This window comes from Protopterus annectens, chromosome 9.part0 (assembly GCF_019279795.1).
Source record: "Protopterus annectens isolate FY-2018-M chromosome 9.part0, PAN1.0, whole genome shotgun sequence".
NCBI lineage: Eukaryota > Metazoa > Chordata > Ceratodontiformes > Protopteridae > Protopterus > Protopterus annectens.
In genome coordinates this window covers 1,959,275,399-1,959,288,025 of record NC_056743.1, presented here as the reverse complement: position 1 = coordinate 1,959,288,025, position 12,627 = coordinate 1,959,275,399, and the positions used below count along the sequence as shown (strand labels likewise).

Here is a 12,627-nt window from a genome sequence, read left to right as displayed (position 1 = left end):
TGTTCTTTCATAATTAATTATTAAATATAATTAAATCTATCATTGTGTCTGATGTGTATAGAGATATTTAAGTTTTGAGAGTACCTGCATATTTATTTAGTGACACTGTATGGGCCACTCCTAACAGCCTTGCTCTTGGTCGAACTACCATTTGTATTAGTATTACACAGTAAAATTGGACACCGTTTGTTACGGGCCTTAAAGTAGATGATAAAGGGTTATGATGGCAGTGATAACTACCTTACAGTCTGTGCAGGAGGAGGCATAGCTAGTAAACCTGTGCCAGCCTTTCCCAGATATGTGTGTGTGTGTGTGTGTAACACAAATCTCCGAGAGAGAGAGTGTGTTTGTCAGCTACTTGGGCAGGGACACAAAGCACTTGTTGGACAGACAGAGTGTTGGAGGACTTGGCCTGGAACCCTGGCTAAGGACAACTTTACAGATGTGCCAGTGGGGAGTCTTATTGGGGATCAGGAGAAACCAGGCCCAGACTGACTGTGGTCTCTGTGTGCTCTTAAGGGAAATTGCACTTGAAGCAAATATCTGCATCTGGAAATACTGCTTGTACCCATTATCGTCTCAGTGAACATTCCCCCACTGTTGGCAGTGGTAAGGATTGAGGCTCCCGATTACTGGTCCAGAAGTGGGTCATCAAATTGGTTGGCAGTAGTGAGATATCCACATCACAATGTACAGGATACTTGTAGAAGCGACTTCTACCTGATCCGAGAAGCAACACCTGAGCCAGTACTATTTGAATGAATATGTCTAAAACACACTGCCATGGGAGTTAACATTACATCAGGGAACACACAACTTAAAACTAATAATAAACACAAAATGATGGGCAAATTACACAAAACTTAGGGAATAAGCTTCCACTTACTACCAGGCAAAGTCAGTAATTAACTCCTTTAAAAATATTTCATTATACGCATGTGTGAGTGGTTGTATTTCAGTACACCAACAACCAACTACATTGCTTTACTACAGCTGCAGCTCATACCAGAGAATGCTTTAAATACCAAAACAGTGATTTTTTTTTCAGTTTTCCTGACTGCTCTATGTGTGAGACTGCAGTACAGTGGGGTCTGGGAATCTATCTTTTCCCCACTGTTGTAGGACCTCAGAATTGGTTTATATAGCATGGGGGGGGGGGGGTGCAGAGGGATTTCCCCTGCATAAAATCCTTGAATTTGGCCTGTTCAGAATGTGTGCTCAGTTTTTGTTTTAATTGAGACATTAGGAATTGCTGATATTTCAGCATGTGAAACTGGCAATTTAATGCTCTCATAGCCAGAGTAGCTGAGGTGTAGATCTTCTTTCCCCATCTATCTAAGGCTCTGGAATCCCTGTCAGAGGGTACAGAATTTTTAGCCATAGAAGCTTTAGCCCCTTTGGGACCCTGGGAAACTGTTTCTGGGTCAGCCAGAGGGCTTTTATAAAGGAATTTGTGTGTGTCAGGTACTCTGTAGTATCGGTCTGGTTTGGCTGGAGCAGGAGGTAGGGAGTCTGGATTTAGACTAGACTCTAAGTAAACATCATCCACAATATCTAAAACTGGAGGGATAGCAAGTGGTCTGTGCTGGGGTAGTAAAATAAACTCTCGATGCCTTTTCTTAGAATCAGAGTAGTCCTGGCCTTCCCAGTGGAAATGTTCCCTCATGGTATGTAAAGTTTCCCCAAAGGAGTAGTCTTCAGGGGGAGATGCTGAGGGAATAGAGTCTTCAGCATCAGAGTCTTCATAAGGGGGAAAAGCGTAATCCTGTTCCTCAGAAGAATCTGAGGAAATAGAAACCTGGTCAGAAGAAGCATAATCCTCCTCTTGTCTTGGCCTTTTATCAGGAGGGGGATGGGAACCCCTGATTAGGGTAATCAAATCTTCAGCCATCTTAAGCATCTGTTTCTTAGGCATGGGGCCTTGAACAGGAGACTGATGTACAGTCTTTGTTGGTTTTAATGAAGTTTTTAGCTTAGCCAACTTTGAGAGAAAAATCGCTAATGACACAAAAGACAATCATAAGGCCTTCTTTAGCTATGTTAGAAACCTGGGTGGAAACTCCCAGATATACTCAGAATTAGTCCAAAATGATAAAAAAATCACTGAACCCACAGACATTGCCAACATACTGGCAGACCGGTTCAGTGCAAATTTCTCCCCTCCCTCCCCCCCAAAAGGAGAAATATCTATCCCACCAGAGTCTAGCCTCCCAAACATCTCAGATGCCCAGGTGAGAGCTGCTCTCTCTAAAGCAAAAAACACAGCATCAATGGGACCGGACGGTGTCCCGGCTGTGTGCTACACGAACTCAATGAGGAACTAAACCCACACATAAGGCTGCTGTTTAATCTTAGCCTTACTACAGGATACGACTCAAAGAATGGCGACGGCAACTGTGGTCCCACTCCACAAAGGCGGTGCTTCTACGGACCCTGGAAATTACCGCCCCATAAGCTTGACGAGCCTTGTCTGCAAAGCTATGGAGAGGATCATAATGGAACTCATAAATAAAGACATTGGGGTCCTACAGACACTGGATCCTACCCAATTTGGCTTTGTCAAGGGCAGATCCTGCCTCTTGAACTTGGTCGACTTTTTCGAAACAGTCACTAAGGCCATTGATGAAGGTAAGGCAGTTCACACAGCCTACCTTGACCTAGCAAAAGCGTTCGACACAATACCCCACTCGGGCATCATAGAAAAGCTCACCAGCTTAGATGTAAACCCATATATGTCACAAGATGGGTTGCAAACTGGCTCAAGGACAGAACACATAGGGTTAGAGTTGCTGGTGCCATGTCAGACTCTAAGCCGGTCACGAGCGGTGTCCCACAGGGCTCAGTCCTGGGCCCCCTCTTGTTCGGCATTTATTTTTCTGAAGTGCAGGCAAACATAGGGGATTGTGGCTGACAAAATTTGCAGATGACTGCAAACTGGGCACCATAATTGACACTCCATCAGACACAGACATCCTCCAGAGAGGTCTCATAGAAATGGATAACTGGTGCCAGAGCCATGGCCTTAAGCTAAATGCTAAAAAATGTATAGTCATACCCTTTGGGAAAAACAAGGTAACCCTAATTACCACATAGGTGGTAATCCATTAAACACGGAAGAAGTTATCAGGGACCTGGGGACCCAAGTTGACAGTAACCTCTCTTTTGACACTCACATTGCCAAAGTGGTTAGAAGACCTTCTACATTGCCCACCTGATCATGAAGGGATTCACATCCAGATCAGGAGAGGTCACTGTACCCTGTACTCTTCACTTATCAGACCAATGATTGAGTACAACGCCCATTCGGAATGTACCTTACCCGACACCTGCAGCAGTTGGAAAGACCCCAAACGTTCCTCACCAAAAGGATAAAGGGGCTCAAACATATGTCATATGATGCCCGACTGAAGAAACTCCAGCTCTATTCAGTCGCATACCGCCTGCTCAGAGGTGATCTGTGCCTGACATACAAAAGCCATGTCCAACCCGGAATTAATGGACATGCTCCACCTCAAAAAATCCAAATCCACCAGAGCCACGAGAGCAAGAGACTTAAACCTCAACACGGATATAAATAGGACGTGCTGGAGGGACAGATTCATCACCCAGAGACTCCCTACACTATGGAACAGAATCCCAGTCCATGTGAGGCAGAGCCCCTCACTGACTCTGTTCAAGAGAAATCTTGACGAGTGGATGGGAGATCGTAGGTTTACCCTGGGAATCATCTCTGTGTCACTGCTGGACAGAGGCACAGCAAACTAATGGATATAGTATTCTCATCCTAAGGGGTGGTGAAAGCCACACACACTCTGGCTGGGCTTATAAATGCCCTAAGGCAGATAGCCTAGTATGAACCTATGAACCTATAAGATTTAATGGCGAGTGTAGTCTGTCTGAAGACACCTTCTGAAACCGAAGGCATTTCTACTGCACCGGGATCACCTTCTGCTCCGGTGTCGGAAGGGCCTAATGAAGATGGTTGCGATGGCCTCCGCTTGAGAATCCGAAGCTGTCTGGGGTTCCATTTCCACGGTAGTCAGGGGCTGCGTAGCCGCCTCACTGAAAACTAGAGAACCAGCGACAGGCCCAGCAGAGGTCTCAGAGTCTGGCTTGGTTCTAGGCTGCCTGTCCTTATCCTTGCGTTTTTTATGCATGTCGGTCATCGGCTGCTCCGACGGCATGATATAATTAAATTTCCTGCCAAAGTAATGTCGTACGAAGTCAAAACGGCGTTTGATAGTTCGTTTATTAAACCTAGCACAAAACAGACAACCTGTGACGTTGTGGTCTGGGCCTAGGCAAGGAATACAAAATATCTGCATCTGAAAATACTGCTTGTACCCATTATCGTCTCAGTGAACATTCCCCCACTGTTGGCAGTGGTAAGGATTGAGGCTCCCCGATTACTGGTCCAGAAGTGGGTCATCAAATTTGGTTGGCAGTAGTGAGATATCCACATCACAATGTACAGGATACTTGTAGAGGCGACTTCTACCTGATCCGAGAAGCAACACCTGAGCCAGTACTATTTGAATGAATATGTCTAAAACACACTGCTATGGGAGTTAACATTACATCAGGGAACACACAACTTAAAACTAATAATAAACACAAAATGATGGGCAAATTACACAAAACTTAGGGAATAAGCTTCCACTTACTACCAGGCAAAGTCAGTAATTAACTCCTTTAAAAATATTTCATTATACGCATGTGTGAGTGGTTGTATTTCAGTACACCAACAACCAACTACATTGCTTTACTACAGCTGCAGCTCATACCAGAGAATGCTTTAAATAGCAAAACAGTGATTTTTTTTCAGTTTTCCTGACTGCTCTATGTGCGAGACTGCAGTACAGTGGGGTCTGGGAATCTATCTTTTCCTCAGAATTGGTTTATATAGCATGGCGGGGTGCAGAGGCATTTCCCCTGCATAAAATCCTTGAATTTGGCCTGTTCAGAATGTGTGCTCAGTTTTTGTTTTAATTGAGACATTAGGAATTGCTGATATTTCAGCATGTGAAACTGGCAATTTAATGCTCTCATAGCCAGAGTAGCTGAGGTGTATATCTTCTTTCCCCATCTATCTAGGGCTCTGGAATCCATTTTAGAGGGTACAGAATTTTTAGCCATAGAAGCTTTAGCCCCTTTGGGACCCTGGGAAATTGTTTCTGGGTCAGCCAGAGGGCTTTTATAAAGGAATTTGTGTGTGTCAGGTACTCTGTAGTATCTGTCTGGTTTGGCTGGAGCAGGAGGTAGGGAGTCTGGATTTAGACTAGACTCTAAGTAAACATCATCCACAATATCTAAAACTGGAGGGATAGCAAGTGGTCTGTGTTGGGGTAGTAAAATAAACTCTCGGAGCCTTTTCTTAGAATCAGAGTAGTCCTGGCCTTCCCAGTGGAAATGTTCCCTCATGGTATGTAAGGTTTCCCCAAAGGAGTAGTCTTCAGGGGGAGATGCTGAGGGACTAGAGTCTTCAGCATCAGAGTCTTCATAAGGGGGAAAAGCGTAATCCTGTTCCTCAGAAGAATCTGAGGAAATAAAAACCTGGTCAGAGGAAGCATAATCCTCCTCTTGTCTTGGCCTTTTATCAAGAGGGGGATGGGAACCCCTGATTAGGGTAATCAAATCTTCAGCCATCTTAAGCATCTGTTTCTTAGGCATGGGGCCTTGAACAGGAGACTGATGTACAGTCTTTTTTGGTTTTAATGGAGTTTTTAGCTTAGCATAAGATTTAATGGCGAGTGTAGTCTGTCTGAAGACACCTTCTGAAACCGAAGGCGTATCTACTGCACCGGGATCACCTTCTGCTCCGGTGTCGGAAGGGCCTAATGAAGATGGTTGCGATGGCCTCCGCTTGAGAATCCGAAGCTGTCTGGGGTTCCATTTCCACGGTAGTCAGGGGCTGCGTAGGCGCCTCACTGAAAACTAGAGAACCAGCGACAGGCCCAGCAGAGGTCTCGGAGTGGTTCTAGGCTGCCTGTCCTTATCCTTGCGTTTTTTATGCATGTCGGTCATCGGCTGCTCCGACGGCATGATATAATTAAATTTCCTGCCAAAGTAATGTCGTGCGAAGTCAAAACAGCGTTTGATAGTTCGTTTATTAAACCTAGCACAAAACAGACAACCTGTGACGTTGTGGTCTGGGCCTAGGCAAGGAATACAATAAGAATGGAAGTCCTTATGAGGTATTTGCTTCCCACAAGAAATGCAATTGTTAACTTTTTCTGACATCGGACTGAGGCAAGAAAAGGTTCCCCAATGGGGTACTTAGCTTTATTGAAGAATTCGGACTGAAATTTGATTAGAAAATCTCAGGTGTCGGCCGACCGGCACTTGCGAACTGCTTCTTCTTTGGGCACCGAGTGGCAAGAAAGACTGAAGAAAATGGCATTGGATGCCTCTTATATACACCTGGTGCACTGACGTCAGGGAGGAAGTGACAGCAACCGACGCCGGACCAAGACTTTGGAACTCTGGCCGACTGCGGGACTGCCTGATGGCAGGATAACCCAAGTGTGATGACTGCAGCAGGGTAACACAATGAACTTCCAAGTTTCCATGACCGCACAAACACTGGCATCTTCCACTGCGAGGAGAGCCTCCAGTCATTTTCAGGTTAAGGCTCCTAGCATTAAGCGGCAGGACCTTCAATTTGCTTTTTGACAAATCTTTTATGTTGGAAGATTTGTCTTTGGGACATGGCCTAAAAAGGCAGAAAGGGGGAGGCAAGTGCCTTGGCTGGGATGTAGAATCCCAGGGGTGACAGGTGGAGACCATCTCTGGCAAAGCATCGCGGCCTGAAAACCATGTCATACCAGGCACACGGATACTGGATCCCCTTGGAAAGACACCAGAAACTAACCCAATTGTTGGTCTATTTTTTGCTGGTATTGTGATATCATTCTTCGTGACGGTAGGATGCTTAGGGTTAGGGTCATACCTGCCTGACACATATACTCTGAGAGCTCAATCATGTCTCTCTTCATATAGTCCAGGGAGGTACTTCTCAAGTCAGTTACACCAACATGGACAATGACAGAGTCGTACTTGTACCTGTTTTGGAGAGACTTTAGTGCGTGCGTGATGTGGTGGATTCTGGCACCTGACAGACAAATGACCATGACATTCTCCTTGTCGAGCCTGGTGAGGGGGACATTGGTGTATCTCACAATCGGGTCACCAATGACTAGTATATCTGATTTACTGTTATGCCTTATGGGCTGCATTTGTGAGACACTGGTGTATTGTCTGCTGTGTGTGATGTGTGTGGAATGTTTGTTAATTTCATATTGCTGTACTGAACTGTAGAGATTTCCCATTTTACTTCCACACTGCTTTTATCATGTACATGAAAAATGCCAAAAAGACAAACAACACCTTGGTTTAATGTTTCATACTAAGGTTGACACACCTCAGGACTGCAGCATACCCCTTCAAGCTGCCAGCATAGAATATAAGCCCAAGTACCTGATGAGAGGTCAGCACCAACAACTTTCTGATCTTGCAGCATCAAAGGTGAGTAGTGTTCCCGATATGCCAGTGTCACTGCTACCAAACACCACAGCAGGAAACACAGCCAGTTCCTCTACACTGCCTCCTGAAAAAAGAGTGCCCCATTGGGAATCCAAGTTAAACTGAATCATATGTCTGTGCTAGGTACTCCATGCCTAATCATTCTTGTTTCTATAATCATTAATCACATTATCTATGCTAGCTGCACAAATAAAAAGGCAAGTTGCAAGTTCTAAGTTTTGTTTTGCTCTTATTCGCAAGAAAGGGAAATCTCAGCACCCAAATATTTACAGCATTATCATGTCACTGAATGTTACTTTTCCTTACTTCTGTCTGCCTTCTCCCAAAAAGTCACATGGGCATCGCAAAAACCATGGACACCAAGCACTCTGCCATCTTCTTCGTCTTCTTTTTTCAGCTTTTCCCAGTTAGGGGTCGCCACAGCGGATCTCCGTCCGCTCATGATTGGCAGTGGAGTTTTACAGTGTCGAGTTGCCAGCCCGGTGCCCAACCTTTCACAGAAGGCACACACATGCACACACTCACACCTAGGGCCAATTTAGTATGCCCAATCCACCTACTGCATGTCTTTGGGATGTGGGAGGAAACCGGAGCGCCCGGAGGAAACTCACGCGACCACAGGGAGGACATACAGACTCCGCACAGAAGGCCCCCCAGCTGATGATCGAACCAGAGAATCTCTTGCTGTGAGGCAGCAACGCTAACCGCTGCACCACCGTGGCCGCCCACCAAGCACTCTACCATACCATGGAGATTCCCTTCTAAGGTCTTGTGCTGTTACTACTACTACTAGTGCTACACATTAGAACCGGGACAATCCAAACAAGCTGAAACTACTGAGATTTAAAAATTCAGCTAAAGAAAAATTGTGTATGGGTGGAGAGGCAGACTTCAAGAAAAAGGATTTCTGCAGGTTCTGATGCAACAACATGCAAGTCTAGTTTAGCAATAATCCAAGACTGGGTGTGGGTAATGCAGATTTACCCATGGTTGGCGGGGTTTGACCACAAGGTCGAACTGTGTGTAAATCCTGCAGTACCCACACCCACATGTGGATAACTACTATTATACAATGACATTATTTAATAAAAAAGTCTTACCTTATCTAAATAATGTCAGTGTATGAATGGACTTTAGTGATTAGCGATTTTCCACCAGTTTCCCGCAGTCTGGGGCACTGAAGTTATGTACTGCACATGCACAGTACATTACTGTATAATCATTTTTTAGTCCTTCACACTGGAGACAGACAGCGTTAATTTTTATAACATGTTCTGCTCTACACTGCAGTTTACTGTCCCGAGAAAGTTATTTTTTCTCTCTATAGCTTAATTACTTCACTTAGCAATGCAGGCAAAGTAGACATATTTCTGTGGCAAACTGAATTTACAAAGAGAACACTGACTGGACTGACCAATTACTGTGCACGTTTTTAAACATTAAAATGTCAGTTTCTCCATACTGCTGTTGGTTTCAGTTTCTTTGCTGAACTGTTTTGTGACATTCTGCAGCTTTGGGAAAGAGGTATGTACTACCGGACCATCAGCTCACATAACAGGCTCGTTTCTGTTGGGATATCATGGATTTACAACAAGACTTTATTCTATAATTAGCATTATACAACGACCCCCCCATTAATATTCCAAAATGTGCACGCTGATTGGTCAGCATGCACGTTGTAAATCAGAGTTATATTAATGGAAAAAGGTCCAGTCGCCCGGACTTTTTCCATTAGTATAACTCTTTTTTTACAGCAATGGAGAACGCAAGATCTCCATTGCTTTTTACACACTGTCTTGCTATGTTAAACGAGTTTAACATAGCGAGACAGCTTTAAAAAAAAGTAACGGAGATCTTCCTATCTCCGTTGCTTTTTTTAAATGTGTCTCACTATGTTAAACTCCTTTAACATAGCGAGGCAGTGTGTAAAAAGCAACGGAGATCTTGCTTTCTCCATTGCTTTTTTCAAAACTGTCTCGCTATGTTAAATGGGTTTAACATAGCGAGACAGCTTTTATAAAAGCAACAAAGATTCTCCGTTGCTTTTTTTAATGCTGTCACGCTATGTTAAACTCCTTTAACTTACCGAGACACTTTGTAAAGAGCAACGGAGATCTCGTTTTCTCTGTTGCTTCCACCCACAGCTCTGATGTACTGCGTAAGCATACGCAGTACATCAAAACTGCCGCAGAATACCAGACAGCTGCGGAAGGGTAGCAATGAGGCAGTATACAGTGTCACTATTTAAGAAAAGTAATTATTTTTTTTCTTAAATAATGTCATTTTATAATAGCAATAACCCACTTCTGGGTGTGGGTAATGTTGGATTTACCCACGGTTGTCTTTGTTTGACCACTCGGGCTTCGCCCTCGTGACCGAACCACACCTACCGTGGGTAAATCCAGCATTACCCACACCCAGGCGTGGGTTATTGCTATAATACACAACTCTCAGGTTTTGGCTCAAACTCTGTTAGCTATAAGTCACCACCTTCTCTACAAACAAAATAGAGTGATTGCCTTTAAATACCTCATCGTATTGCAATGGAACCAGTTCTGAAGACCCATTATTGGGGGTTGGCACAACTTTGGCCCATGAAGCTTTGCTTGGAAGTGGCTCCTGTAAAAAAATGAAAGAATAAAAAAAAGTGTTAAGAGATTTCAATATGCCACTTTTTTTTATATATGTACACATTAAAAACATCAGATAGAGAAACAAGGTCAAAAAGGTTCTAACACAAGAACATCACGCACTACAAACTTACTAAATGTACAAAAACAAGTCTGCTATTACACTTTTGTTCCACAACTGTAGTCTTCATTTCCTCATGAGAAAAATCATAGAGAAATTAGTAACAAATAATGTAGGAAAGGACTGTATCTAAACAGCAATATCCTGGCCAAAAAACAAAAATTTCTGAAATGGTCAAGATCCAGTTAAAAAATATGGCAACATTACTTGTATCAATTTAACTGAGAAGGCATCAGAAATGGGTAGACAGTTTTAATGTTTTGTCTCTGCTTAACAAACAATGTCAGGCAAATCTTATTTAACAAACACCATGTAATAACAGATTTTGTACAACCTGACTAGTAGCATAAAAAAACATTAACTGGTATTCACAATTTTGAGCATACTGAAATGGATAGCTTGGATAAATCTGTGATAGTATAGATAAGGATAAAAATGTATACGTGTGTAAATTACAAATACAGATACACACACACACACACACACACACACACACACACACACACACACACACACACACACACACACACACACACACACAATATAAAAAGTGTACACACCCCTGTTAAAATGCAAGGTTTTTGTGATATAAAAAAAATGAGACCACAATAAATCATTTCAAACTTTTCCCACCTTTAATGTCACCTATAACCTGTACAATTCAATTGAAAAACATATCTGTTAGGGGAAAAATATAAAAAAATAAACGTACAATAAGCTGGTTGCATAAGTGTGCACACCCTTAAACTTATACTTTGTTGAAGCACCTTTAGATTTAATTACAACATTCAGTCTTCTCCTCTTGGCACATCTTGACTTGACAATATTTGCCCACTCTTCCTTGCAAAAGTGCTCCAAATCTGTCAGATTGCGAGGGCATCTGTTGTGCACAGCCCTCTTCAGGTCACCCCACAGATTTTCTATTGGATTTAGTTCTGGGCTCTTTAATTTTCTTCTGGCGAAGTCATTCTTTTTGTTGATTTGGATGTATGCCTGGGGTCATTGTCGTGCTGAAAGGTGAAATTCCTCTTCACCTTCAGCTTTCTAGCAGACGCCTAAAGGTTTTGGGCCAAAAGTTACTGGTATTTGGAACTGTTCATAATTCCCTCTACCTTGACTAAAGCAACCTCAAAGCATGATACTGCCACCACCATGCTTCACCTCTTTTGGAGATGCGAAATGTTGTTTTTGTGCCAAATGTACCTTTTGGAATTGTGGCCAGAATGTTCAACCTTGGTCTCATCAGATCAGAACACATTTTCACACATGCTTTTGGGAGACTTGATGTATTGTTTTGCAAATTTTAGCCGGGCCTGGATGTTTTTGTGTGTAAGAAAAGGCTTCCAGCTTGCAACCATACCCCATAGTCCAGGCATATGGAGAATAAGGGAGATTGTTGTCACACGTAGTACACAACCAGTACTTGCCAGAAATTCCTGCAGCTCCTTCAGTGTTGCTGTAGGTTTCTTGGCAGCCTCTCTGACCAGTTTACGTCTCGTCTTTTCATCAATTTTAGAGGGACGTCTAGTTCTTTGCAACATCACTGTTGTCCCATATTTTCTCCACTTTTTGATAACTTGTCTTCACTGTGTTCCATGGTATATCCAATGCTGTGGAAATTTTTTTGTACCCTTCTCCTGACTGATAACTTTCAACAATGAGATCCTTTTGATGCTTTGTAAGCGCTCTGTGAACCATGTTTTTGCTGTAACAAGCAACTGAGTAAATGTCAGGAAAATCCTCCTTAGGACAGCTGAACTTTCTTTGGGGTTAATCAGTCTCTTTAATTGACGGCATGCTGTAATTAAATCAAAAGGTGCTTCAACAAAGTATTAGTTTAATGGTGTGTGTACACAAGTATATATGGGTCTACTTTGGATCACTGAAATTTTACTTTACTGAAAATCGCAGCAGTGAAATGAGAACACCGAAGCCAGACATCACCGAACTATTTACATCAATGGGGGATAAAAATCTTTCTTACATTTCTGCAGGGGGGCAAGTCTGCCTGCACCCCCCCATGTGGTGGGCTGTCCCCCACATTTCCTGCATATTACATATACCAACTCAAACAGCAATACAGTGATGAAAAGGGTACATTTTCCAGTCCTCACTGTACCGCAATCTCCATTAAGAAATTCTGAGCACTGTGAGCCAAGAGCAGCAGGTGTTTCACTGATGTAAACTTTGGGAATGTGATGATTCAGTGATGCCTGATTGGTGATCTAATCTCACTGATGTGATTTTCGGTAAAGTAAAATTTTGGTAATCCAAGGGAGACCCATATATATCTATATGCATACACACACATACATGCATAACTTATACACCTGT

The 12,627-nt window shown here is 43.1% G+C and overlaps 1 protein-coding gene across 1 annotated transcript in view; it reads right to left on the bottom strand.

Moving 5' to 3' along the window:
- ATP13A1 (ATPase 13A1) overlaps positions 1-12,627 on the bottom strand; it is a 1,617,817-nt gene that overhangs the window by 1,536,950 nt on the left and 68,240 nt on the right. Inside the window, exon 2 of the mRNA XM_044084778.1 lies at positions 10,072-10,161. Coding sequence (XP_043940713.1) covers positions 10,072-10,161 — 90 coding nt within the window. The remainder of the gene's footprint in view (positions 1-10,071; positions 10,162-12,627) is intronic.